The sequence below is a fragment of the Urocampus carinirostris genome, chromosome 8 (assembly GCF_059441175.1).
Source record: "Urocampus carinirostris isolate Australia breed hairy pipefish chromosome 8, RoL_Ucar_1.0, whole genome shotgun sequence".
Taxonomy (NCBI): Eukaryota; Metazoa; Chordata; class Actinopteri; order Syngnathiformes; family Syngnathidae; genus Urocampus; species Urocampus carinirostris.
The window spans coordinates 6,517,081-6,544,885 of NC_142356.1; the positions used below are offsets into that span (position 1 = coordinate 6,517,081).

The 27,805-nt window shown below is 36.7% G+C and overlaps 1 protein-coding gene and 1 non-coding gene across 3 annotated transcripts in view; both read right to left on the minus strand.

Annotated features, from left to right (window-relative positions):
- The window catches only part of ndnl2 (necdin-like 2), a 29,951-nt gene extending 2,300 nt beyond the window's left edge, over nt 1-27,651 (minus strand). The window contains exons 1-9 of one of the 2 annotated variants that reach the window (XM_088342990.1): nt 27,516-27,651; nt 20,335-20,454; nt 17,873-17,936; nt 13,740-13,819; nt 11,398-11,492; nt 9,726-9,802; nt 9,619-9,661; nt 9,478-9,537; nt 7,169-7,283 (exon numbers count right to left, since the gene is read on the minus strand). In XM_088342990.1, coding sequence (XP_088199116.1) covers nt 7,169-7,283; nt 9,478-9,537; nt 9,619-9,661; nt 9,726-9,802; nt 11,398-11,492; nt 13,740-13,819; nt 17,873-17,936; nt 20,335-20,361 — 561 coding nt within the window. In that variant the 5' untranslated portion in view covers nt 20,362-20,454; nt 27,516-27,651. Of the gene's footprint in view, nt 1-7,168; nt 7,284-9,477; nt 9,538-9,618; nt 9,662-9,725; nt 9,803-11,397; nt 11,493-13,739; nt 13,820-17,872; nt 17,937-20,334; nt 20,455-25,441; nt 25,630-27,515 lie in introns of those variants that run through there. The other variant, XM_088342989.1, reaches the window with a different exon arrangement.
- On the minus strand, nt 8,094-8,227 carry LOC148360574 (small nucleolar RNA SNORA11). Its single transcript, XR_015851239.1, has one exon. It is a non-coding gene; the product is annotated as a small nucleolar RNA SNORA11 (small nucleolar RNA).
- Nucleotides 27,652-27,805: the final 154 nt, after the last annotated feature.

Sequence of the window (27,805 nt, forward strand, 5' to 3'; positions counted from 1 at the left end):
TTTTCAACATTTTCGACTTACTACACCCCTTGCGTATTTTTTTTGACATTTTTGATATTTTCGACATACTAACCCCTTACGTTTTTTCAACATTTTCGACATACTACACCCCTTATGTTTTTTTCGACATTTGACATACTACACCCCTTACGTTTTTTTTCAACAATTTCGACATACTACACCCCTTGCGTATTTTTTTGACATTTTTGACATTTTCGACATACCAACCCCTTACGTTTTTTCAGCAATTTCGACATACTACACCCCTTGCGTATTTTTTTGACATTTTCGACATACTAACCCCTTACGTTTTTTTTCAACATTTTCAACATACTACACCCCTTGCGTATTTTTTTGACATTTGCGACATACTAAACCCTTACGTTTTTTTCAACATTTGACATACTACACCCCTTACGTTTTTTTCGACGTACTACGCCCTTACGTTTTTTTCAACATTTTCGACATACTACACCCCTTGCGTATTTTTTTTGACATTTTTGATATTTTCGACATACTAACCCCTTACGTTTTTTTCAACATTTTCGACATACTACACCCCTTACGTTTTTTTCGACGTACTACCCCCTTACGTTTTTTTTTTTAACATTTTCGACATACTACACCCCTTGCGTATTTTTTTGACATTTGACATACTACCCCCTTACGGTTTTTTTTCAACATTTTCGACATACTACACCCCTTGCGTATTTTTTTGACATTTTCGACATACTAACCCCTTACGTTTTTTTCAACATTTTCGACATACTACACCCCTTACGTTTTTTTCGACGTACTACGCCCTTACGTTTTTTTCAACATTTTCGACATACTACACCCCTTACGTTTTTTTCGACGTACTACCCCCTTACGTTTTTTTTTTTAACATTTTCGACATACTACACCCCTTGGTATTTTTTTGACATTTTCGACATACTACACCCCTTACGTATTTTTCGACGTACTACCCCCTTACGTTTTTTTTTTTAACATTTTCGACATACTACACCCCTTGGTATTTTTTTGACATTTTCGACATACTAACCCCTTACGTTTTTTTTCAACAATTTCGACATACTACACCCCTTGCGTATTTTTTTGACATTTTTGACATTTTCGACATACCAACCCCTTACGTTTTTTCAACAATTTCGACATACTACACCCCTTGCGTATTTTTTTGACATTTTCGACATACTAACCCCTTACGTTTTTTTCAACATTTTCGACATACTACACCCCTTACGTTTTTTTCGACGTACTACGCCCTTACGTTTTTTTCAACATTTTCGACATACTACACCCCTTGCGTATTTTTTGGGACATTTTTGATATTTTCGACATACTCACCCTTTACGTTTTTTTCAACATTTTCGACATACTACACCCCTTACGTTTTTTTCGACGTACTACCCCCTTACGTTTTTTTTTTTAACATTTTCGACATACTACACCCCTTGGTATTTTTTTGACATTTTCGACATACTACACCCCTTACGTTTTTTTCAACATTTGACATACTACACCCCTTACGTTTTTTTTCAACAATTTCGACATACTACACCCCTTGCGTATTTTTTTGACATTTTTGACATTTTCGACATACCAACCCCTTACGTTTTTTCAGCAATTTCGACATACTACACCCCTTGCGTATTTTTTTGACATTTTCGACATACTAACCCCTTACGTTTTTTTTCAACATTTTCAACATACTACACCCCTTGCGTATTTTTTTGACATTTGCGACATACTAAACCCTTACGTTTTTTTCAACATTTGACATACTACACCCCTTACGTTTTTTTCGACGTACTACGCCCTTACGTTTTTTTCAACATTTTCGACATACTACACCGCTTGCGTATTTTTTTGACATTTTTGATATTTTCGACATACTAACCCCTTACGTTTTTTTCAACATTTTCGACATACTACACCCCTTGCGTATTTTTCAACATTTTCGACATACTAACCCCTTACGTTTTTTTCGACATACTACACCCCTTACGTTTTTTTCGACGTACTACCCCCTTACGTTTTTTTTTTTAACATTTTCGACATACTACACCCCTTGCGTATTTTTTTGACATTTGACATACTACCCCCTTACGGTTTTTTTTCAACATTTTCGACATACTACACCCCTTGCGTATTTTTTTGACATTTTCGACATACTAACCCCTTACGTTTTTTTCAACATTTTCGACATACTACATACACCCTTACGTTTTTTTTTCAACATTTTCGACATACTACACCCCTTGCGTATTTTTTTGACATTTTCGACATACTAACCCCTTACGTTTTTTTCAACATTTTCGACATACTACACCCCTTACGTTTTTTTCGACGTACTACGCCCTTACGTTTTTTTCAACATTTTCGACATACTACACCCCTTGCGTATTTTTTGGGACATTTTTGATATTTTCGACATACTCACCCTTTACGTTTTTTTCAACATTTTCGACATACTACACCCCTTACGTTTTTTTCGACGTACTACCCCCTTACGTTTTTTTTTTTAACATTTTCGACATACTACACCCCTTGGTATTTTTTTGACATTTTCGACATACTAACCCCTTACGTTTTTTTCAACATTTGACATACTACACCCCTTACGTTTTTTTTCAACAATTTCGACATACTACACCCCTTGCGTATTTTTTTGACATTTTTGACATTTTCGACATACCAACCCCTTACGTTTTTTCAACAATTTCGACATACTACACCCCTTGCGTATTTTTTTGACATTTTCGACATACTAACCCCTTACGTTTTTTTCAACATTTTCGACATACTACACCCCTTACGTTTTTTTCGACGTACTACGCCCTTACGTTTTTTTCAACATTTTCGACATACTACACCCCTTGCGTATTTTTTGATATTTTCGACATACTCACCCTTTACGTTTTTTTCAACATTTTCGACATACTACACCCCTTACGTTTTTTTCGACGTACTACCCCCTTACGTTTTTTTTTTTAACATTTTCGACATACTACACCCCTTGGTATTTTTTTGACATTTTCGACATACTAACCCCTTACGTTTTTTTCAACATTTGACATACTACACCCCTTACGTTTTTTTTCAACAATTTCGACATACTACACCCCTTGCGTATTTTTTTGACATTTTCGACATACTAACCCCTTACGTTTTTTCAACATTTTCGACATACTACACCCCTTATGTTTTTTTCGACGTACTACCCCCTTACGTTTTTTTTCAACATTTTCAACATACTACACCCCTTGCGTATTTTTTTGACATTTGCGACATACTAAACCCTTACGTTTTTTTCAACATTTGACATACTACACCCCTTACGTTTTTTTCGACGTACTACGCCCTTACGTTTTTTTCAACATTTTCGACATACTACACCCCTTGCGTATTTTTTTTGACATTTTTGATATTTTCGACATACTAACCCCTTACGTTTTTTTCAACATTTTCGACATACTACACCCCTTACGTTTTTTTCGACGTACTACCCCCTTATGTTTTTTTTTTTAACATTTTCGACATACTACACCCCTTGCGTATTTTTTTGACATTTGACATACTAACCCCTTACGTTTTTTCAACATTTTCGACATACTACACCCCTTGCGTATTTTTTTGACATTTTCGACATACTAACCCCTTACGTTTTTTTCAACATTTTCGACATACTACACCCCTTGAGTTTTTTTCGACATACTACCCCCTTACGTTTTTTTTTTCAACATACTACACCCCTTGCGTATTTTTTTGACATTTTTGATATTTTCGGCATACTAACCCCTTACGTTTTTTTCAACATTTTCGACATACTACACCCCTTACGTTTTTTCCGACGTACTACCCCCTTACGTTTTTTTCGACATTTTTTTTTCAACATACTACACCCCTTGCGTATTTTTTTGACATTTTTGATATTTTCGGCATACTAACCCCTTACGTTTTTTTCAACATTTTCGACATACTACACCCCTTGGTATTTTTTTGACATTTTCGACATACTAACCCCTTACGTTTTTTTCAACATTTGACATACTACACCCCTTACGTTTTTTTTCAACAATTTCGACATACTACACCCCTTGCGTATTTTTTTGACATTTTTGACATTTTCGACATACCAACCCCTTACGTTTTTTCAACAATTTCGACATACTACACCCCTTGCGTATTTTTTTGACATTTTCGACATACTAACCCCTTACGTTTTTTCAACATTTTCGACATACTACACCCCTTATGTTTTTTTCGACGTACTACCCCCTTACGTTTTTTTTCAACATTTTCAACATACTACACCCCTTGCGTATTTTTTTGACATTTGCGACATACTAAACCCTTACGTTTTTTTCAACATTTGACATACTACACCCCTTACGTTTTTTTCGACGTACTACGCCCTTACGTTTTTTTCAACATTTTCGACATACTACACCCCTTGCGTATTTTTTTTGACATTTTTGATATTTTCGACATACTAACCCCTTACGTTTTTTTCAACATTTTCGACATACTACACCCCTTACGTTTTTTTCGACGTACTACCCCCTTATGTTTTTTTTTTTTAACATTTTCGACATACTACACCCCTTGCGTATTTTTTTGACATTTGACATACTAACCCCTTACGTTTTTTTCAACATTTTCGACATACTACCCCCTTACGTTTTTTTTTTCAACATACTACACCCCTTGCGTATTTTTTTGACATTTTTGATATTTTCGGCATACTAACCCCTTACGTTTTTTTCAACATTTTCGACATACTACACCTCTTACGTTTTTTCCGACGTACTACCCCCTTACGTTTTTTTCGACATTTTTTTTTCAACATACTACACCCCTTGCGTATTTTTTTGACATTTTTGATATTTTCGGCATACTAACCCCTTACGTTTTTTTCAACATTTTCGACATACTACACCCCTTACGTTTTTTTCGACGTACTACCCCCTTACGTTTTTTTCGACGTACTACCCCCCTACGTTTTTTTTTCAACATTTTCGACATACTACACCCCTTGCGTATTTTTTCAACATTTTCGACATACTACACCCCTTACGTTTTTTTCAACATTTTCGACATACTACACCCCTTACGTTTTTTTCGACGTACTACCCCCTTACGTTTTTTTCGACATACTACCCCCTTACGTTTTTTTTTTCAACATACTACACCCCTTGCGTATTTTTTTGACATTTATGATATTTTCGGCATACTAACCCCTTACGTTTTTTTCAACATTTTCGACATACTACACCCCTTACGTTTTTTTCGACGTACTACCCCCTTACGTTTTTTTCGACGTACTACCCCCCTACGTTTTTTTTTCAACATTTTCGACATACTACACCCCTTACGTTTTTTTCGACGTACTAGCCCCCTTACGTTTTTTTCGACATACTACCCCCTTACGTTTTTTTTTTCAACATACTACACCCCTTGCGTATTTTTTTGACATTTTCGGCATACTAACCCCTTACGTTTTTTTCAACATTTTCGACATACTACACCCCTTACGTTTTTTTCGACGTACTACCCCCTTACGTTTTTTTCGACGTACTACCCCCCTACGTTTTTTTTTCAACATTTTCGACATACTACACCCCTTGCGTATTTTTTCAACATTTTCGACATACTACACCCCTTACGTTTTTTTTCAACATTTTCGACATACTACACCCCTTACGTTTTTTTCGACGTACTACCCCCTTACGTTTTTTTCGACATACTACCCCCTTACGTTTTTTTTTTCAACATACTACACCCCTTGCGTATTTTTTTGACATTTTTGATATTTTCGGCATACTAACCCCTTACGTTTTTTTCAACATTTTCGACATACTACACCCCTTACGTTTTTTTCGACGTACTACCCCCTTACGTTTTTTTCGACGTACTACCCCCCTACGTTTTTTTTCAACATTTTCGACATACTACACCCCTTGCGTATTTTTTCAACATTTTCGACATACTACACCCCTTACGTTTTTTTCGACGTACTACCCCCTTACGTTTTTTTTTTTCAACATTTTCGACATACTACACCCCTTGCGTATTTTTTCGACATTTTCGACATACTACACCCCTTATGTTTTTTTCGACATACTAACCCCTTACGTTTTTTTCAACATTTTCGACAGACTATCAACCCCCTAGGTATTTTTTCAACATTTTCGACATACTAACCCCTTACTTTTTTTCAACATTTTCGACATTGTGTATATTTTTGACATTTTCAACATACTACCCCCTTACGTTTTTTTTTCAACGAGATATTAAACACTAAAAATGTCAAAGTTCTTAGCGCGCTGGAGATACAGTATAGAATGTTTACACATGAACTAGGAAGAGGAAGCAGATTTCTTCTTCGGGGTGGATGCTGGGTGAGCTCTCACAGCACCACACTCTGGTAGTGGCAGAAAGACGCACTACAGTACTGTCCCTTACTCGTAAAAAGGTGCGCACTATACAAAATCTAGCTTACAGCAATGTCCGGATATTTTTCAACATCCCTAAAAAAAATGTTCGTATCTACCGTTTTATGTAAGTTGAATGGTCATAAGTACGGGAGTGTCTGTACATTTTAGATCAACGTCATGCATGAATTGTAACTAGGTGGTGCTTAAGCCTTTGTCCTATCTTAATTGATGTTTTTGAGACAACCATTTAGCCCGGCTGGGCTTCTCTCTCGCTGATTTCTTACATGTTTTTCAATGATCCACTCGTCATGTGTTCTACGCTGTTTCTTTTTCTTTGTGAAAAAAAAAAAAGAGGGACACAATCACCCTCATCCTCACAAATAAAATGCGAACATTTAGGTTTACATCAGGCTCGGTCCCTCAAATCAAGTGAATGGATCAGACTCGGGCTGGTTCGGGCTGTAATCCCGGCTGGTCGGGTCGGCTTTTTTAGGCCCCATCTCCTCTCAATTCCCCCAAATTATGAATTCTCTACTGAGGACAAAATAAAAGATTTTTTAAAACACGTGTTTGTTAAGCCTTACTCAAAAAATTCTGTTTTTCTAGTTTCTTTGTTAACAGCAGAGGCATTTTTAGGGCATGTAAAAGAATTTGCCATTGATGTAGTATAGTGGGTAAAATGCTGTAAATAGGGATGAAGAAAACATCTTAAACAACCTCCTTACCTCTGCTACAAATTCCAGCATTTTTGCCTTGGACACTTCTACCTCAGCACGCAAACCCCATGAAAAATTATGTTCTAGGGGCTCAGTGTTGGGGATGGCCACATATTCCAGGTACCTATGAGCACAAAAAACACCACAAATGTCAGATTTTAAAAATGTTTTATGAATACAATGGCTTGCAAAACTATTTGGCCCCCTTGAACTAGACCTTTGGCCACATTTCAGATGTGAAACATCAAGATAAAAAACTGAAAACTAATTTCTTGTGAAGCATCCACAAAAAGTGGGACACAATCATGAATCATGGAGTGGAACACACTTTATTGGATACTTTAAACTTTTTTTCACAAATAAAAAACGAAAAAGTGGGTGTGCAAAATGATTCAGCCCCTTTACTTTCAGTGCAGCAAACTCTGTCCAGAAGTTCAGTGAGGATCTCTGAATGATTCAATGTTGATCTAAATGACTAACGAATCCGCCTGTGTGTCATCAAGTCTCTGTATAAATGCACTTGCACTGTGATAGTCTCAGAGGTCTGCTTAAAGCGCAGAGAGCATCACGGAGAACGAGGAACACACCAGGCAGGTCCGAGATACTGCTGTGGAGACGTTTAAAGCTGGATTTGGATACAAAAAGATTTCTCAAGCTTTAAACATCCCAAGGAGCACTGTGCAAGCAATAACATTGAAATGGAAGGAGTATCAGACCACTGCAAATCTACCAAGATCGGGCCATCCCCCTAAACTATCAGCTCATACAAGGAGAAAACTGATCAGAGATGCAGCCGTGAGGCCCACTAAATTGTGTCCCACTTATTATTGATGCTCCCCAAGAAATGACAGTTTTAGATCTTGATGTTTGAAGTCTGAAAAGTGGCAAAAGGGCACAAAGTTCAAGGGGGCCAAATAGTTTCGCAAGCCACTGGATGTGCGGAATGTGTACACCTGCAAACACACGAATACTTCAAGTGAGTTTGTATACACATGCTTCCATGTTACTGTACGGTGTGGTATAAACCAGAATCCAGGGTCTTACAGAAACTGGCTCTGAACACACCGAGGTAAATATTCATACTGTATTATTAATGTTGAAAATATTCTAGAGGGGAAAAATAATAGCAATAATTTCAAAATAAAGCGTCTAATCTTTATGAAAAAATGACAGGAGCACATCTTGGGATCCCTTTTCACTCCTTTTTTTCATTTCTGTATATAAAAACTTTGGACGCTAGTGAAGAGTCGGGCTTAGTATATGAGACACAGCACATACAATAGAAAATGTACATACAATTTGCAAAAATTGGGGCGAGCTAAAAAGTAATTTTTTCTTTCTTTTTTTATTTTATTTGTCGGCATAATGGCGTAAATATTTGACACGGTTGGATTTACTACACTCACCGATGTAAGAGGACCATGGTTGCGTATTATCATTGAATGTGATGGCTGCAAGACAACTTTGGTGAGCTACCCCGGCTTTATATTTTCCCAGTATCTTGTTTCAGACTGATCTTGATGTTTCTGTGGTTCAATTTAAAGTGATTATTGTTATATGCACACTAAAAAAACACGTTTCCCTGCACGATGAAATTCTTACTCTGCTGTCCACACCGTTGCCAGCGAAAAGGAAAATAGAAACTAAGAAATGGTTGACAGTGATTGGTGACATGGTACAGATATCGTGTCCGTACGTGTGTGAGACACGTATTTGCTTCTTTGAACAAAAACAGTACCTCTAAAATAAGCCTTATTTCTTGAAAACAACCCCCAAAAATGTGGTTTGGTAAACGATGAACTTGAAAAACAACACTTTCTAAATGTTCAATTTCGGTATTATTCCATCCATCCATCCATTATCTGCACCGCTTATCCTCAGTAGGGTCGCGGGGGTGCTGGAGCCCATTCCAGCTATCTTCGTGCAGTGGGCAGGGGACACCCTGAACTGGTTGCCAGCCAATCGCAGGGCACACAGGGACAGACAACTCGCTCACTCATTCACACCTAGGGACAATTTGGACCGGCCAATTAACCTGACATGCATGTTTTTGGAATGTGGGAGGAAACCGGAGTGCCCGGAGGAGATCACACAAACTCCGCACAGGAAGCTGGAGCTGTAGCGGTAGCTGGATTTGAACCTATGACCTCAGAACTGAGGATCTAAGGACTTTCAAAGGCAATTTCCAAATTTCCATTAAAAGAAGAAATCCAGGAGCCTAAACCTTACATTATAATTCAAGCATTTTCAAGGATTTCAAGCACCCGTACGAAGCCCGTATATTTTCCAAAGAGCGAATACTTCATGAAAATGGTTACCTTTGTCGCACAAACTCATCCGTGACCAGTTTCTTGACATCCCCGAACTGGTTGGTTTTCCTGCGAGTGAAGCGCTCGTCGTCACCAAAAAGAAATCGAGGCACTTCGAGAAAAAAAAGGCTTAAGGACTTGAAATCTTACGCATTTTGAAAACGCAGTTTCTCGAGAATGTTCCAGATCAGTGCTGACGACGGAAACGTAAATCCGTTAGGTTAGCGATGGACGGGACGGGAAAGGGGTGGGCTTACCTTCTTTGGCCACGCCCTGTTCCATGAAAATAACGCTGAGGACCACGTAGAGAAGACCCGTCTTTGGGTCCGCCGGGCTGCAATTAATAAATACATCATTTTTTTCATTTATGAAGAATTTTACATGTAGACATCTACGCATTATTATTTCTTTTAAACTAAATCAGTTGAATTGTTTTGGTTTTGAATTGCTCACAATTAATGTAAAGTATACTAAGTCCCTGTTTCATAAACATAACTATACATTTTTTTTTGCAGAATTTCTGCAGTATTGTTGTAGTATTCCTGTCGCAGTACTTTTTCAGCAATATTTTGTAACATTTAAGTAAAAATGTCATACTGTTTTCCGTAGTATTTCTGCAGTACTACGTCTGCGGTGTTTTGGAGTTGTATTTCTGCAGTACTAAGTCTGCAGTGTTTTTGTAGTTGCATTTCTGCAGTACGACGTCTGCATTTTTTTTGTAGTAGTAGTAGCATTTCTGCTGCATTACTTTGCTAGGTATTTCCACAATATTTTGTAATATTTATGTAAAAATGTCATACTGTTTTTGTAGTATTCCTGCAGTACTACGTCTGCTGTGTTTTTGTAGTTGTATTTCTGCAGGACTACGTCTGCTGTGTTTTTGTAGTTGTATTTCTGCAGTACTACATCTGCAGTGGTTTTGTGGTTGTATTTCTGTAGTACTATGTCCGCATTTATTGTGTAGTAGTATTTCTGCTGCATTTTCTGTTGCAGTACTTTTGTCGTTTTTCCGCAATATTTTGTAATATTTATGTAAAATGTCATACCATCTTGTAGTATTTCTGCAGTACTACGTCTGCTGAATTTTTGTAGTTATATTCCTGCAGTACTGAGTCTGCTGTATTTTTGTAGTTGTATTCCTGTAGTACTACGTCTGCAGTGTTTTTGTAATTGTATTTCTACAGTATTATTGTAGCATTTCTGCAGTATTTTGAAGCATTTCTGCAGTAGTACTTTTGTAGTCTTTCTGCAGTATTTTGTAGTATTTCTGTAGTAGTATTGCTGCAGTATTTCTGTAGATGTTTTTTGTAGTATTCCTGTAGTACTTTTGTGGTAATTTTGTTTTCTGTAGTAGTAGTAGACTTTCTGCAGTCATATTTCTTCAGTAGTATTGCAATAGTATTTTTGTATTACAGTATGACTATGCTAATATTTTTTTTTTTTCAAAAATAAAGCAAAATAATATATTAGGTCCCTGTTTTTAAGCACTTGATTTGAAATGTAGTTTTGTCGCGTTTCTGTAGAAGTAGTATTTTTTTGTAATTCAGCATTACTGTGTTAATGCTAATGTAATGTTTGATGTAGTATAGCCTATTTACTTTTAAAATTAAAGCAAAATAATATAATCCCAGCACTAAATTTGATATTTAGTTTGCTAGTCAATTTGTAGTATTTCTGCAACAGTATTTAGACAGTAGTAGTAGTAGACACACAAAAGGATTGTGGGGAACAAAGCTGGCACCAAAAAAAGCAACTACTATCAGCAAAACTTTATTCACTTTTATATTTATTGTCGCTATATTTTGAGCATTTTTGTTTGGCGGACTGGATAAAAAAGCTTGCAGGCCGCATGTGGCCCAGGCTCCTTAGTTTGCCCACCCCCGGTTCAAAAGCTTTATTTAAAAACAAAGACGACGACGGAGAACTCACCTCAAGCAGCGTTCTTCGTCTGTCGTCTCCAAGTTGTTGATGAGCACGTAGGATTGGTTTTTGGCATCGATGGTTATCAACTTCAAGCCCAGAACCTGAACAGAACATACATACAATTTAAAGAATATGAATACACAAAAAATATCCACAAGTATGCATTCCATGAATACAATGAAAAATACATAAAGAATGCTACCAGTAGAGGAGGCAACTATACGGAGTAGGAGCCCGCATTGGGTTGAAAAATTTGGCCAGGGGGCCCCATCCCGGAGACCTATTCCATTTTTTTCATGTATGAATATATATATATATATATATATATATATATATATATACACACCGTAAATTCCAGACTATAAGCTGCTACTTTTTTCCCAAACGTTCAACCCTGCGGCTTATTCAGTGATGCGGCCAATTTATGTAATTTTTCTAACGGCCGCCAGCGGCACTCGAGTACAAAAGGTAAGATTTAGACCACTGGAATATATGCGCCGAGGAAGACTGCAACTTCTTAGCTTGTGCACAAATTAAATTAGCGTGAACCTACCCTCATCATGCAAATTGCAAAAAGAAAGGCACATGACGCAGCTTTATATTATTATTATTATTAAAGCTTTGAAAACTCTCTCGGTGTACCGTCTTTCTTTGTAAATATGTGTAACCATGTATAATATGTATTTGCAACTGAATATTTTTGTAATGTATTTATTTTAGAGACTTATTCTGATGTTTCCACGGGCGGATCAAAAAGAAGGGGCGAATACAACGGGGGCTGACGGGAAATGGAGTAAAGGTGAGACGTGTTTTTGGACGCAGCGGACAACAGCGGATATATATTTTTCCCACCCTTACCTTTGGAAATATAGACTTTTTTCCTTGGATTACTTTCAACGGGACCCTGACTCTGCAGGTCTGCATCAAACTTTAACTACCAGTATAATTTTCCGTTCATTCTGCCGGCTATGGTTTTTGGACTGTGTACTATATATTCAGTTACAATCGCGGGACTTAGTCGGGTTTGGGTTACTTTTATGATTGTGTTACCTGTTTGAATGTGGGCGCATGCGGCTTATATACAGGCGCGGCTTGTGTATGTACAAAATCGGTTTTCCTCTTAAAATGTGGTGGGTGCGGCTTATAATCAGGTGCGCTCTATAGTCCGGAATTTACAGTGTATGTGTATATATATATATATATATATATATATATACACACACACACACATACGTTATATGTCTTTATATTTGTTATATTTGTTTTGAAACAGAAGAGTTTCATCACATTGGTTTTGAAACACTCATGACTAAAGCAAATGTATTAGGTCTCGGGTTTGAGCACTAAATTTGAGATTTAGTTTTGTGAAAAATACTGTAATTGTGTGGGTTTTTTTTTGTGTAGGATTTAAGCGTTTCTATTTTTGTAGCACTTCTGTAGTTTTTGTAGTATTTCTGTAGTAGTTTTTCTGTATTATGGTATTACTGTAGTGGCATTTTTGTAGTATTTCTGTACAAATATTTCCATGGTAATATTTTTGTAGTGTAGCTGTAGTATTTTGTAGTATTACTGTAGTTGTATTTTCGTATAATAGTATTACTGTAGTGGAATTTTTGTAGTATCCCCATCGTAAAATTGCTATAATAGTATTTCTGCTGTAATATTTTTGTAGTAGTATTTTAGAATTATAGCATTACTGTAGTGGTATTTTAGTAATATTTCTGTGGTCTTTTATATTTTTACTTTTGTAATATTTCTGTTGTATTTTTGTATTATCACTGCAGCTGTAAATTTGTACTATTTCTGTTGTTCTTTTTCTGTAGTAGTGTTTCTGCAGTATTATTTTGTACTATTTCAGTATTTTTGTGGTATTTCCATAGAATTACTTTTGAAGTATTTTTTAGTATCCTCTTCAAAGTATTGCTGTAGTATTATTTTTTTTGTAGTATATCCTATCCAAATTATTTCTGTCATAATATTTCTGTAGTATTTTCACAGTAGATTATTGTAGTATATCTGTAGTATTTATGTCATTATATTTCTATAGTCATATTTTTGTTATATTATTTCCGTAGTAGTATATTTGTATTACAATATTAGGGTAGTGGTATTTTCGTAGTATTTTTTAAGTGTAACAAAAGCAATATTTTTGTAATATTTCCATAGTAGAATTTTGTCGTATTTTTCCTATATTTCTGTAGCAGAATTTTTGAAGTATTTCTATAGAATAGTTTTTCTTTTCAGAATGAAAGCAATGTCATATTTTAGCCCCCCTCTTTTTGAGCACTGAATTTGCTTTTTAGTTTAGTAGTATTCAGTTTGTTTTCCCATCCCTGAATTAGACCAACCTGATCCAATGCCAGCGCCGCCCTCTTCATGATCTCCGGGTAGACGCTTCGGTATTCTTTGAAAACGTTTTTGACCAATTCTGAAAGGACAAAATTATATATTTTAATATATATGATTTAGTAAAATTTCTCTCTTCACAACTGCTATTAAAGGTCAACAAAAACACAGTGCCAGAAAACATCCATGAATTCTTCATTCGGAAAGAGGGAAATGATAACTTAATGGGCTGTAGTAAATTCAAAATCCCAAGATTGAGAACCACCAGGAAAAGTATGTGTGTGTCTGTGTGTGGAGTCAAACTTTGGAACAATTTACAAGACGAGATCAAACAATGTCCAACTATTCTCGTGTTCAAATTTAAATACAAGAAAACATTACTGGATGAATACAGAGATTAAGAAAATGGCGTATGACTGATACTAGAGATTGGAAATACTGCGTTTACAACTATAGTTAACCTTGTTGTTGTTGTTGTGACTATTATTATATCATAACTGTTATTATTGCTATTGTTTTATTATCATTGATGTCAGAGTGATATTTAGTGACTAGTAGCATTATAACATTAATAGATGGGTACTACGATGATTAGTGTATAAAATATGCAGTGTTGATTTTACCTGTGAAAAGTGATAAGTCCCAGGGACTCGCATGCTCAAAAATCTATGGGTCCCAACAGAGATCTATGGGTCCCCAAAATTTAGTGTTATCGCGGTTGAATTTTAAATCGGCGACAAATATATAATATAAATCTATATATTCTTTCAGTTTTAATCATCACAGTTTATCGGTAATACAAAGCAGTTATCACTTCCAATTTTTCAGTTCATTTATTCTTCGTGGTTCGTTATAGTTGAAGGCATAGTTGTAATGCCTTCTCAAAGTCCAATCCATTATCATCCTCATCATAGCGTCACCAGGAATATAATTGAGTCCATTTTGGCAGAAAAGTCCTTTTCTTGCAAGTATTCTTTTGTTTATTTTCTTTCGTCGAATCGTTCGCTTCAACACACGTGTTTTCCTTGCCTTCGCGGTCTTCTGAAGAATTTCTCCGCCTTTTTTTCGTGCCGGAATTATTGCCGTTGTTACCACTTTCTGCGTTATGTTTCGACTTATTACCGACACTGAAGAAATGACCCGTTTTTTGTTGATTTGCACCTAATACCAACTGCTTTTTCGGAGGCATACTTTTCTTTCAATCGACAACCGCCACAACAATGACGTCATTTTCGAAGCGACGAGATCTCGTTTGCCGAGATCGGCGCGAGACCAAAACAACAATGGCGGATCTGCCTGACGAAAAGTTTGGAGTGCGGTAAATCTTTGTTAAAAAAAAAAAAGTAAAAGGGTAATAATGACAATTTGGTGTCAAAAACGTTGCGTCCCGGGGACGCATGTTGATTTGACCCAATGCGTCCCCGGCAAAAATTATGCGTCTAGGACGCAGGGACGCGGGCAAACCAGAACACTGAATATGTGACTATTGTTAGTATTATAATTATACATATCTTACCTATGTAATATGTATATCCATGAGATTTTGTTATATTAGACACAAGAGGAGCTATCCGTAAAATGTAATTAATAGAGAAGATGAAGGGGTAGGGAAAATAAGCATCTGCTTCTTACTACCCCTTTTCAAACATGTTAACATTATTTTTGTTGTTGAGTCATTATTTTTGTCCTGTTTTTATTTCATAATGTTCGAAATAAAGTTTTTTATTCATTCATTCAAAACATACATATATATGTGTATGAACAAGTAAGACACTCGAGATTCCGCCTGTATTTAATTTCACCTTCAAATTGAATCATTTCACGTTTCAGCACGCTTGAGAATGGATCCGGCGAGACGTGTTTAGAATAAAATGCGGTTTGCACATCTGCTTTATGCTTAAGGCTCAGAAATCATTTAATGGCTCCGCTTTGGAATGTTTGGCTTTTGTTGTTTGATTATGTGTTCTCAGGCTTGATGCTGTACTCGTTGAGTATCGTTTTACACAGTCCACTGTGTGTACTGCCACTTTTAAGGGACTGTGTCATCTTGAGTGCCTCCTAGTGGTACGAAAATGAAACAACAAAAAATCATTTAAAGAAAAACACATTGCTTTGTATACAAAAAAAAATGTGAAATATCAAGACCAATGTTAATTTTGTTTTTGTCTTGCTGTCGGTTACCCCTCTCACCATGATAGATAGATAGAGAGTAGATGCAGTAGATAGATCGATTGATGTCTAGATAGAGAGATGGATAGATAGATAGATAGTAGATGCAGTAGATAGATGTCTAGATAGAGATAGAGAAATAGAGAGATAGAGAGAGAGATAGATAGAGTAGATGCAGTAGAGAGAGAGAGAGATGTCTAGATAGAGAGATGGATAGATAGAGAGATGAATAGATGGATAAAGAGAGGGATAGATAGAGCAAAAGAGAGCTACATAGATAGATAGAGTAGATGCAGTAGATAGATAGATTGATGTCTAGATAGAGAGATGGATAGATAGAGATGGGTAGATAGAAAGATGGATAAATAGATAAAGAGAGGGACAGATAGAGCAAAAGAGAGCTACATAGATAGATGGATGGATAGATAGGGAGTAGATGCAGTGGATAGATGTGTAGATAGAGATAGAGAGATAGAGTAGATGCAGTAGATAGAGAGATGGATAGAGAGATGGATATAGATAAAGAGATGGATAGATAGAGCAAAAGAGAGCTACATAGATAGAGTAGATACAGTAGATAGATGTCTAGATAAAGAGATTGATAGATAGATAGAGCAAAAGAGAGATAGATAGATATAGAGAGAGCAGATGCAGTAGATAGATGTCTAGATAGAGAGACTGATAGAGCAAAAGAGAGATATATAGAGAGGGATAGAGCGATAGAGGTAGATAGATGTCTCGATAGAGACAGATAGAGAGATGGATAGAGCAAAAGAGAGATATATAGAGAGAGGGATAGAGAGATAGAGCGATAGAGGTAGATAGATGTCTCGATAGATAGATAAATAATAGAGCGATAGATAGAGCACTGTTTAAGCACTTTTAAAGACAATTCGTACATTTTTCTGGTACCATGCAAAGAACAAATATTACGTTGTAATATTTCTAAAAACAATTATCGATTCCTTGTCATTATCATTATTATTACTGGCCACATTATTTTTCTTCATTGAATTTATGTTTAATTATAGTGTATTGCGTGGCAACATGGCAACAATTTCAAGCATTCACAAGCACTTCAGCCAAACTCCAAGTCGTTTTCAAACCTTGAGAAAGCATTCAAATTCAAGCATTTACAAGGGTTTCAAGCACTTGTACAAAGCCTGGATTTCAATGGAAACATTAAAGGGACAGTGTGTAATATTTAGTGCCTCCAAGTTGTACAATAATCTTTCACTCAGTAAAATGAAATGCTTGGAATACTCTGAAAAATACGTGAACTATCATACCAATGTTGATTTTTATATAAAAAAAATATCATGTGCAATGTGTATTTCTTTGAGAGGGTTGGTTAGGGTTACTTTAACTGGATTACTTTCAATTACTCCAATACCAAATATGCGAATAAAAGACAAAAGAAAACTAAATATGAATAAAATGATGACTCACAACACGTGGTAAGCTTTCTCTCCTGGCTTTGATCTCCGGCAAAACTAACATAAAATGCGACAGAAACAAAATGAAAATAAATCCAAACAGCTTGCCAACATCATTTTTGCCGTTCCATGTGTTCCGTTACTCCCCGAGCCTGCACAAAATTGAGTCATTTTATTCATATTTAGTTTCTTTTGTCTTTTATTAGCATATTTGGTATTGAAGTCATCCAAAAGTAACTGAAAGTAATCCAGTTAAAGTAACCCTACCCAACCCTGTTCTATGACATAGTGAAATCCCTACTTAGAGGTCGCCGCAATGTTTGTCCGGCATCCTGCTGCCACGCTGTGCTCTGTGGCATTGGCTCCCACTCACACCTGACAACACAGTGCCATCTAGTGGTCAAATATTACACACTCGGGCTTTAATGAAACTCTTTTTAATTCCCTGCAGTTAACAAATTTGGAATTGGACGGACGAATGCAAAAAGCACAGTTCACTAAATAACAAACGTTGCAGCTTTTATTATTACCTGCACGGCGTATGGGCATCTTTTTCTGATCCTTCATAAGAATATACTTCACCACTTCTGCTTTCTGTCAAAAAAGAAAATGTATATATTCTTATGAAACAAAAATACTTTTGATTGACCGCAATTCAGATGATAATAATAGTATAGTAGACCCCCAGGATATGACATCAAGAAATTCTAAGCTGGGGATTACAAAGTGAAATTGCTATAAAGTGGGGTACAGAAACCTTTGCTAATGAGTCGCTAATGTTGGGGCTAGCAAACTACGCCCCGCGGGCCACATGAACAAAAATATGACTATATTATATATATATACAAACAATAGTAACTAAAGTACTACTACTTAAAAATATAGTTTTTCTCCATTGTCCCTTTTTGTGTGCGACAGAAATACTACTACAGAAATACCAGAGTTACTACAAAACTAAATACCAATTTAATGTTAAACACAAGTACCTAATATTGTTGCTTTCATTTTGAAAAGAAACTATACTACAGAAACACAGAATACCACACAAATACTACAAAAATACATCAACAGTAATACAAAATACTAGAAAAATACTATTGTAGAAACACTAGAGAAATACTACAAAAAACCTGCAGAAATACTATAAAAACATTACCACAGTAATTCTCCAAAAGACAGCAGGAATACTACAAAAATGCTACTTTGTAAATACTAAATATATACTCCAACGGTAATACTATAATACAGAAATACTACTACAGAAATACCACAAAGTTACTACAAAACTAAATACCAATTTAATGTTTAACACAGGTACCTAATATATAGTTATATATATATATAGTTATATATATATATATATATATATATGTTCATTTTGAAAAGAAAAATATACTACAGAAATACTGAATACGACACAAATACTACAAAAATACATCAACAATAATACAAAATAATAGATTAACACTATTGTAGAAACACTAGAGAAATAATACAAAAATCCTGCAGAAATACTATAAAAATATTACCACAGTAATTCTCCGAAATACAAGAGGAATACTACAAAAATGCTACTTTGTAAATACTACATATATACTCCTACAGTAATAGTATAATCCAGAAATACTACTAAAGAAATATTGAAAGGGTGTCCCCTGCCCACTGCCTGAAGACAGCTCGGATGGGCTCCAGCACCCCCGCGACCCTACTGAGAATAACCGGTGCAGATAATTGATGGATGGATATATATTAATCAACTTATATTATAAAATTAAATCGTTATTATATTGAATACATATATTAACACGCTAACAGTTAGCTGAAGCTAAGAAAATAAGATACTTTGCCGTTATAATGTGTATGGGACATGATAGCAACAATCATAAACGTTTAATTTCTCTTACCTGATATAAAGTGTGTACTGCAAACCCAAGCTTTTTGGATGAGAACCCTGGTCCAATCTTTTCGCTCGAAAGTATTTAACCACAACTGTCCTTTTCTCTGATCAGTAGGGTCCGCGGGGACAATGTAAAACATCAATATACGATCGCAGGATTTTATACATTTGACTATAAAGGATTTCATACGATTGAATACAAGTTACATTTATTGAGTTTAATGCTGTAGTTATTTACTGACTGTGCCTTTATTCAATGAGCAGTGAAAGCTCAGGGCAGGCATGAGTGGTGGAAGATGTTGTTTACAGAATAGGACGTACTACTGATAAGATGATCAGCACATCCAGACGGAGGATGGCAGGCGTTGTTTTGAGAACAAGGTCCTGATGACGTAGAAACGCTCGGTGTTGTTTTGCGTGATCCAGACGTCGCGACCCTCTTCTCTGAGATGGTGAAGCCCAGGGGGCTTCATTGGCACGCCCATGGGAGGAGCCGGCACACCATTTTGCTGGGAGACGTGGGCCAATAAGAGGAGAGCTAAAAGACTTCAGAAGAGGGCTCCCCAGAGACTTAACCATCACTAATTCGGCCATTTTCGATGGAGTACACTTAGTTAAATTGTTAATGAAATTAAATCTGCCCCCTGTGGAAATGTCGGCTTTCCCGTTCATCTTTTCCGTCAAGAAACGAGCGTGCAGAAATTGTTGGGTGAATGGAGGTTGTATTTGGTTAATAGAATAGAATAGGCCTTTATTGTCATTGTTACAACATATGGGATATATTGTGACAACGAAATTGGACGACTTCAGTTCCACATTTTACAGTGAGGATGGAGTCAGATAACTAATTCGAACAATTTGGTACGTTTTGATATTTAATTCCCAACAGATCACTAACATTTCTTCTCCGATTCTGGTCCACAAACACGACGACATTTTAACACCGATCTAGAAGAACGGAAAGCTTGGTTTCTTCGGTGTTTTTGACCAGCACGTACTATTTTTGCATCCAGCTTCGACTGTGACGCTTTGAAAGGGGTCTATTCCACTGTAAAACGGGGTCGCTGTATCCCGGGGGTCTATCATAAAAGGTACCTTTTGCTCAACCAGCGAAGGGGACATCTTCTCAAGGCTCCTCTGGACTTGTGAGGTGCTCGGCTGGCTAAAAATGTCATCTTCATCCTCACCCACTGAGCCTTGTGTGCTCTTTTGCCTCTATAAAGATACCACAACACATCAAAGTTATTGGTTCAAAGTAACCAGAAATTAATTTAGTATCATTTGAAAGGATTTTAAACATGATTTAAACCTAAAATTGACCATCTAGGCCAGGGGTATCAAACTCATTTTAACTCGGGGGCCACACGATAGAAGAAACATTCTCTCGGGGGCCGGACTTGTAGATTAGGGAGAAAGAAAAAAAAAGAAAGAAATAAGGGAAAGAGAAGGAGAGAAGAGTAGAGAGCAAAAGGAGAAAGAGAGAAAGAGAAAGAACAAGAGAAGGAGAGAAGAAAGAAGGGGAGAAAGAGAGGAGCGGAAAGCAAGAGAGAGAGAGAGAACGAGAGAAAAGGAAAAGAAAATGAAAAAAGGAAGAAAGAGCAAAAGAAGGTAAAAAGACACAGAGAGAAAGAGACAAAAAAAGAGAGACAGGGTGAGTGAAAGAATCAGAGTGATAGAGAGTAAGAAAAAGCGAGGAAGAGAGAGAGAAATACAAGTGAAGCAATTGTGAGAGGCACCTGGCTTTGGCAACATCAAGTGGATATATTTTAACCTGCAGCTCGTTTTTCTCTTGCGCTTCTCTGAGCCATGTCTCGCGGGCCAGATTCAATCCCTAAGCGGGCCTGATCTGGCCCGCGGACCGCCTGTTTGACGCCCCTGATCTAGGCTTTTGTTGTATTTAACCCGAGGACCAATTTCAATCTACAAACTGTTGCAGTTTACCGTAAATTCCGGACTATAAGCCGCTACTTTTCCCCCAAATGTTCAGCCCTGCGGCTTATTCAGTGAAGCGGACAATTTATGAAATTTTTCTAACGGTAAGATTTAGACCGGTGGAATAAGTGCGCCGAGGTAGACTGCATCCTCATAGTTTACGTTCGAATTGTACGTATGACAAAGGTTCTTTCCTAGAATGAGGAAAACGCCCTTGATGGCGACAGTTATAAGGAGGAAGCTGAAGATAGGCAGGCACAACCAATATAATCCCCCGAGATCTTTTTATTATTATTAGTTGTGATTGCTTAGCCAGCCCAAGTATTAGCGCAAGCTAGCTGTAAACACTGTCAGCAATGCTAACTTCTTCATAGTAAATTTTTTTTGGTAATGGCTATATTTTAACGACTTTATATTTACATAGTATTCTAATGGCTTCATGTTAATGGTTAATGCTAACAGTTGCATGCCAAAAAGTGATGGTAAGGGCTAAATGCTAACGTTTTCATGCAAAAATTTTTTGGGTAATGGCTATATTTTGACGAATTCATATTTACAATTTATGCTAATGGCCTCATGTTGACGAGTTATGCTAATGGATACATGCTAAAAAGTGATGCTATCGACTTAATACTAACTGTTTCATGCTAAAATTTTTGGGTAATGGCTATATTTTAACGACTTCATATTTACAAATTATTCTAATGGCCTCGTGTTAATGAGTTATGCTAACAGATACATGCAAAAAAGTGATGCTAATGGATAAATGCTAACTGTTTCATGCTAAAAAATTATGCTAATGGCCACATGCTAACGAATCAGAAAAATGAATGGGCTCAATGGATTCCGAATGGGCCAACTCAAATCGAACGGCCCATTCTATTTGAACATGTATATTTTAAAAGTTTTTAAAGTGTAATAACAGTGCTATTACTATGTTTTTACCATGAATGTGAATTTTGGACCTCCACAAGGCATATCCTTGTTGTTAACAATTATGGGCCCATCCGAAATTAACTTGCCAGTACCGAGGGTTTGTGGGGGGGGGGGGGGTGGGGCGAAGTCCCCCCACAGAACCAAGTAAAAAAATGACAGAAACATCTCTCTGGGTTAAACATTTTATACTAACTCATAATGCTAACAACCGGGGTTATATATATACATGACGGGATTATCTTCCACATCAATCACAACTCTTACAATTGCCGCAGGAATTGTCTAGTTGTGATAGGTTTTCTACCGTCGAATCAAAAAGAAGGGGCAGAGCAAACGCGGGCTGACGGGAAGCGGGGTAAAGTTGAGTTAAATCTGTTTGTTGTTGCAGCGGACAATAGTGGATATTTATTTTTCCCACCCTAAACTTTGGAAATAAACATTTTTTTTCATTGGATTACTTTTAACGGGACCCGGACTTTAAAGGTCTGCATTAAATTGTAACTACCGGTATCATTTTCCATTTATGTTGCCGATTGCGGGGATCGGACCAAAAAACAATTGCGGGACTTTGGCCAGGACAGATCTATTGACACTAACAAAGATGTTAAAAATGTCAGAAAAAAATGTTAAAACGTCATATTGGCAGACATAACGAAATTGTGAATATGCTTGATTGCTGTTAAGATTTTCGAGAAGGGTTGTTCAAACCTCACGTTGTTTGTTTGCTGTTATTAGTGTCAATAAATTTGTTCAAACCCCAAAAAAAAAGTCACGATAGCGGCACCTAAAGTCAGATTCGGGATAAACTTGTGACTGTGTTACATGTTTCAATGTGGGCTCATGCGGACTATATAGAGGTGCGGCTTGTGTAAAGACAAAACCAGTAATGCCCGTACAATGTGGTGCGTGCGGCTTATAATCAGGTGCGCTCTATAGTCCGGATTTTACAGTAGTTTAATTTTGACATCTTAAAAAGACATTGCATGTTGTTATTCTGGTTTAAAATGGACTCTCATTTGTCAACTAAATAAAGCCATTTATAGTGAGTAAAATATGGCTGTATTCCTAAATAATAGTGCAATTTTATTGGGTTATTGTTGTTAAATTGATTCAGATGTAGCATGACTGGAGGACTAGGTTTGAAATGCACGGCCTGGCACAGAGTTTGAAGAGTATACAAATAATTAGTCATAAAGTAGTTACCTGGTCTGAATATGGACCCTAAATCAGGTGTGTCAAACAGGCGACCTGCAAGCCGTATCAGGCCCGCTAAGGGATGATATACGGCCCACGAGACAACCCCTCAGAGAAGCGCGAGAGAAAAACGAGCTGCACGTTGAAATATGTCCACTTGATGTTGCCTAAGCCAGGTGGCTCTCACAAAGACGCTGTGGTTGTATTTCTTTCCATCTCTCTCTCCACCTTCTTTTGCGCTCTTCCTTTTTTGTTTTCTCTCACTCTCTCTCTTGCTTTCTTTCTACCCTTCTGTTTTTCTATTCTCTTTGGATTTACTTATTTCTCTTTCTTTGCCCCTCTCTCACTATTTCTCTTTTTATTTCTTTTGTTTTTCACGTTCTCCCTCACATTCTCTCTCTCTCTCTCTTTTCTCCCACCCTCTCTCTTTTTTATCTCCCTCTCTGTCTCTTATTACTTTCTCTCTCTTTTACGTTCTCCTTAATCCCCAGGAAAATATTTGTTCTATCGTGTGCACCACCCCTGCCCCAAATTGTCGTATTTTCGACAGCTTCTAGTCATTTTTGTTCCATTTTTACTTTCATCAGTGCATCAAATAAAAGATGTTATGGAATGCTATGCCCTTGGTGCAGGGTTTAAATCTATACACACTTTTATTCTGTAGTTAATGAATGACCTATATTTAATGTTGAAAATAACTACTGTTTGTTAGTGGTAAATTTATTGCAACCTGGTCATGCTTTTTATTTTCTACTTTATTTTATATTATACTTTCATTATGTTTTTTTTTAAATGTATTGTTTGTTAATGCAACAGCCTGGGGGGTCATCTCATGTGCGGCCCGTTCTCAAGGTTTCTTCATTTTCCTCATGTTGAGGTTTTTGAGTTTTTCCTTGCCCTCATGCAGGTTTTAGATCAGCATGAGGGCAATAGTCTGTGCAGCCCTTTGAGACTCCTTGTGATTAAGAGAGTCACAAATAAACATGACTTGACTTGACTGAGGTTTTGAGTTTTCCCTTGCCCTCATGTTGGTCTTAGATCAGGGGAGGGTGTAATAATAGTCTGTAGTTTACAATAGTCTGTGGTCTGTGCAGCCCTTTGAGACTCCTTGTGATTAAGGGCGTCACAAATAAACATGATTTGACTAGCTGGGGCGTCATTGGCTCAGGAGGTAAAGCGCGGATCAAGAAGTCGCAGGTTCGATTCCCGGTTCCTCCCAATATGTCCTTGGGCAGATCAGGGGATGGTGTCTTAATAGTCTGTAGTTTGCAATAGTCTGCGGTCTGTGCAGCCCTTTGAGACATTTTTGTGATTAAGGGCTATATAAATAAATTTGACTTGACTTGTGATTAAGAGCGTCACAAATAAACATGACTTGACTGAGGTTTTTGGGTTTACCCTTGCCCTCATGTAGGTTTTAGATCAGGGGATGGTGTCATAATAGTCTTTGTCTGTGCAGCCCTTTGAGACTCCTTGTGATTAAGAGTGTCACAAATAAACATGACTTGACTTGAGGTTTTTGAGTTTCTCCTTGCCCTCATGTAGGTTTTAGATCAGGGGATGGTGTCATAATAGTCTGTGGTTTGCAATAATCTGTGGTCTCTACAGCCCTTTGAGACATTTTTGTGATTAAGGGCTATAAAAATAAATTTGACTTGAGATTAAGAGCGTCACAAATAAACATGACTTGACTGAGGTTTTTGGGTTTTTCCTTGCCCTCATGTAGGTTTTAGATCAGGGGATAGTAGAATAATAGTGTAGGTTCTGTACAACCCTTTGAGACTTTTTGTGATTTAGTGCTATAAAAATAAACAAGACTTGACTTGGGCCAAACTTTTTGTATCATTGTAACATTTATATCTGTGTAGTTTGACGAAATAAGATTCAACATCAACTATAATCGAGACGATTTGTATGATCACTTTATCGAAGTAGATCATAACAGTTTAACCATCAGCTTTAATGATAACCGGTGTATTCAACATCAAAGAGAGTTAAATTCGTTTTAGTTTGCGTGCTTTTTTTATGCTAAATGCTAATTCTTTTCTCGCATAGACGTTATGGGAGGATTGCGTCCGTTCACGACAAAATAACACATTCAAGAGACTTGATAGTAACATTTAGAAACAAAGTGACTTACTTTACTCTGGGATAAGCGTTGCGAAATAGAGAGTCTTTTATTCTGCGACATGGCAACGAAAGAAGATCACAGCAAAAAGCAGATGGAATGGAGAAATCGGTTTAGGAATCGCTTTTATTCCCGCTACTGTGACGATATGAATAATATACAAATTGTAGTTCATTCGCTATGAAGAGTGATGAGGTTACTGGCGGCCATTTTGCAATGCCCTAAAAGGAAGACGCCAGACTTGAATACGTTTATCCATCAGTTATCGCGGTTAATGGGGACCAAAACCACCCGCGAAAGTGAAAACCTGCGAAGTAGCGACGCCGCATCAAACTTGCTTAAAAAAAAGTTTTTTTCATTTTAAATTATTTTATTATTATTTTTTAGACCCGGTTAATGGGGACCAAAGCCACCCGCGAAGAGTGAAAATGCTAAACAATTTTTTAAAAATTATTTTATTATTATTATTTTTTAGACCCGCGAACGTGGAATCGCAAAGTCCCACTGTTGTACTAATGTTTGCGTTATTTTTCATAATTAATCTATAATGTCAATCAAAAATGGCTATAATACATTAATTTGACTTTTAAATTGAAATAATAAGTTAATTCGGGGCAGCACGGCGGCGCAGTGGTTAGCGCGTGTGCGGCACAGTTCTGAGGTCGTGGGAACCTCCTGCGTGGGTTCAAATCCAGCTACCGGCCCTACTGTGCGGAGTTTGTATGTTCTCCCCGTGCTTGCGTGGGTTTCCTCCCACATTCCAAAGACATGCATTTCAGGTGAATTGGCCCGTCCAAATTGTCCCTAGGCGTGGCTGAGCGAGTGAGTTGTCTGTCCCTGTGTGCCTTGCGATTGGCTGGCAACCAGTTCAGGGTGTCCCCTGCCCATTGCCCGATGATTGCTGGGATGGGCTCCAGCACCCCCGCGACCCTACTGAGGAAAAGCGGTGCAGCTAATGAGATGAGATGTTAATTCGATTTTGAAATATTGTAGAAGGCAAAGAATCGTAATCCCCTTTATCATAATCGCGTTGCTACAATAAAATTACGACTTCACTCCAGTCGGCAAAATATATAATATAAAAACTAATAAATAGAAAAATATCAAGTATTAGTCTCTAATATAAAATATTCACATCTTAAAAAAAGGACAAAAGACTATACTGCACACAAGTATATTCCACTTTAAACTGCAACAAAGTCAACATTAATAACACCTTCCATTGTCCAATATTTTGAAAATAAGGTGAAAAATGTAATTAAGGTAAACAATACAATAGAAAAACATTTAAGTGAACGAAAAATAAAATACTTCTACAAAAACTGTTTTAAGACCAAAGTTAAGACTTGTTCTTAAAGCAGAAACAAAGACCGCTTAGAAATTGCAACAATAAGAAATTAAAAAAAAAATCACATTTTGTAAAACTTAAATAATATAATACTAATGATGAGAAAATCAATTAGAAATATATATATATATATATATATACATTATATATATTTAAACGCTCCCTACAAAAAACAACATCAACAGCAACGTAAGATGGCCGCTCTCTGACTTCAATTTCGCGTGTAGCAGTCCCAATAGTGAATGTGTTTCGGTGGCGGCCATCTTGGAAGGGGCGACTACGTAACAAAAGCAATATGTTAACAATAAAATGTAGACTATTTTAATTTGTAACGATTTAATACAATTACTTTTTAATACAACCGACATTTACCCATCATTTTAATCGTTAGAACAAAGTACAGGTCCACTTCTGTTCACACACTTTTTAAATATTAGCCTTTTTTTATTGGTTCTCTATTTATTTACCAAAAAATACATAAAAATAGTAATCCTCCAGTGTGAAAACCTTATTAAAATTAATTTTGTAGTGATTTTTTTGGTCATAATTTACTAAAGGTTTCTCATATGTAAACACTCTTTTTAAATTTTGTGTCAAAAATGTTGTTAAAATCGTTTTATTTCTTTGCTATTGGATTTTGAGCATAAACTGAAATAAAACAGGTTGAATTTTCGTGAATGTTTGCGCCGAATACGTTGCACAATAAAACACCGTAGCAAATAAATGGTTTTGTCTTACCTGTGAAATATTATTCCTATTTCCCGTGTTTCAAATTTGTGATACATTTTCTATTTTCTGGTTATTTTTAAGTCCAAATGCGGATTTTTTTTCCTGTCACTTGTTTAACATTACGGTGGACACGTAGCTATACAAGAGCATGGAAGCACAACCTATGGTCCTTCTTCTTCTTTATATTTACCCTTGCATTGCAAACCCTTACTTAGTGAGTTAGCGCCACCAACTGGCTGAAGAGTGAACACTGTTTAGAATTCGAATTGTCCTTAATGTCATCGATTACAACGTGGTTA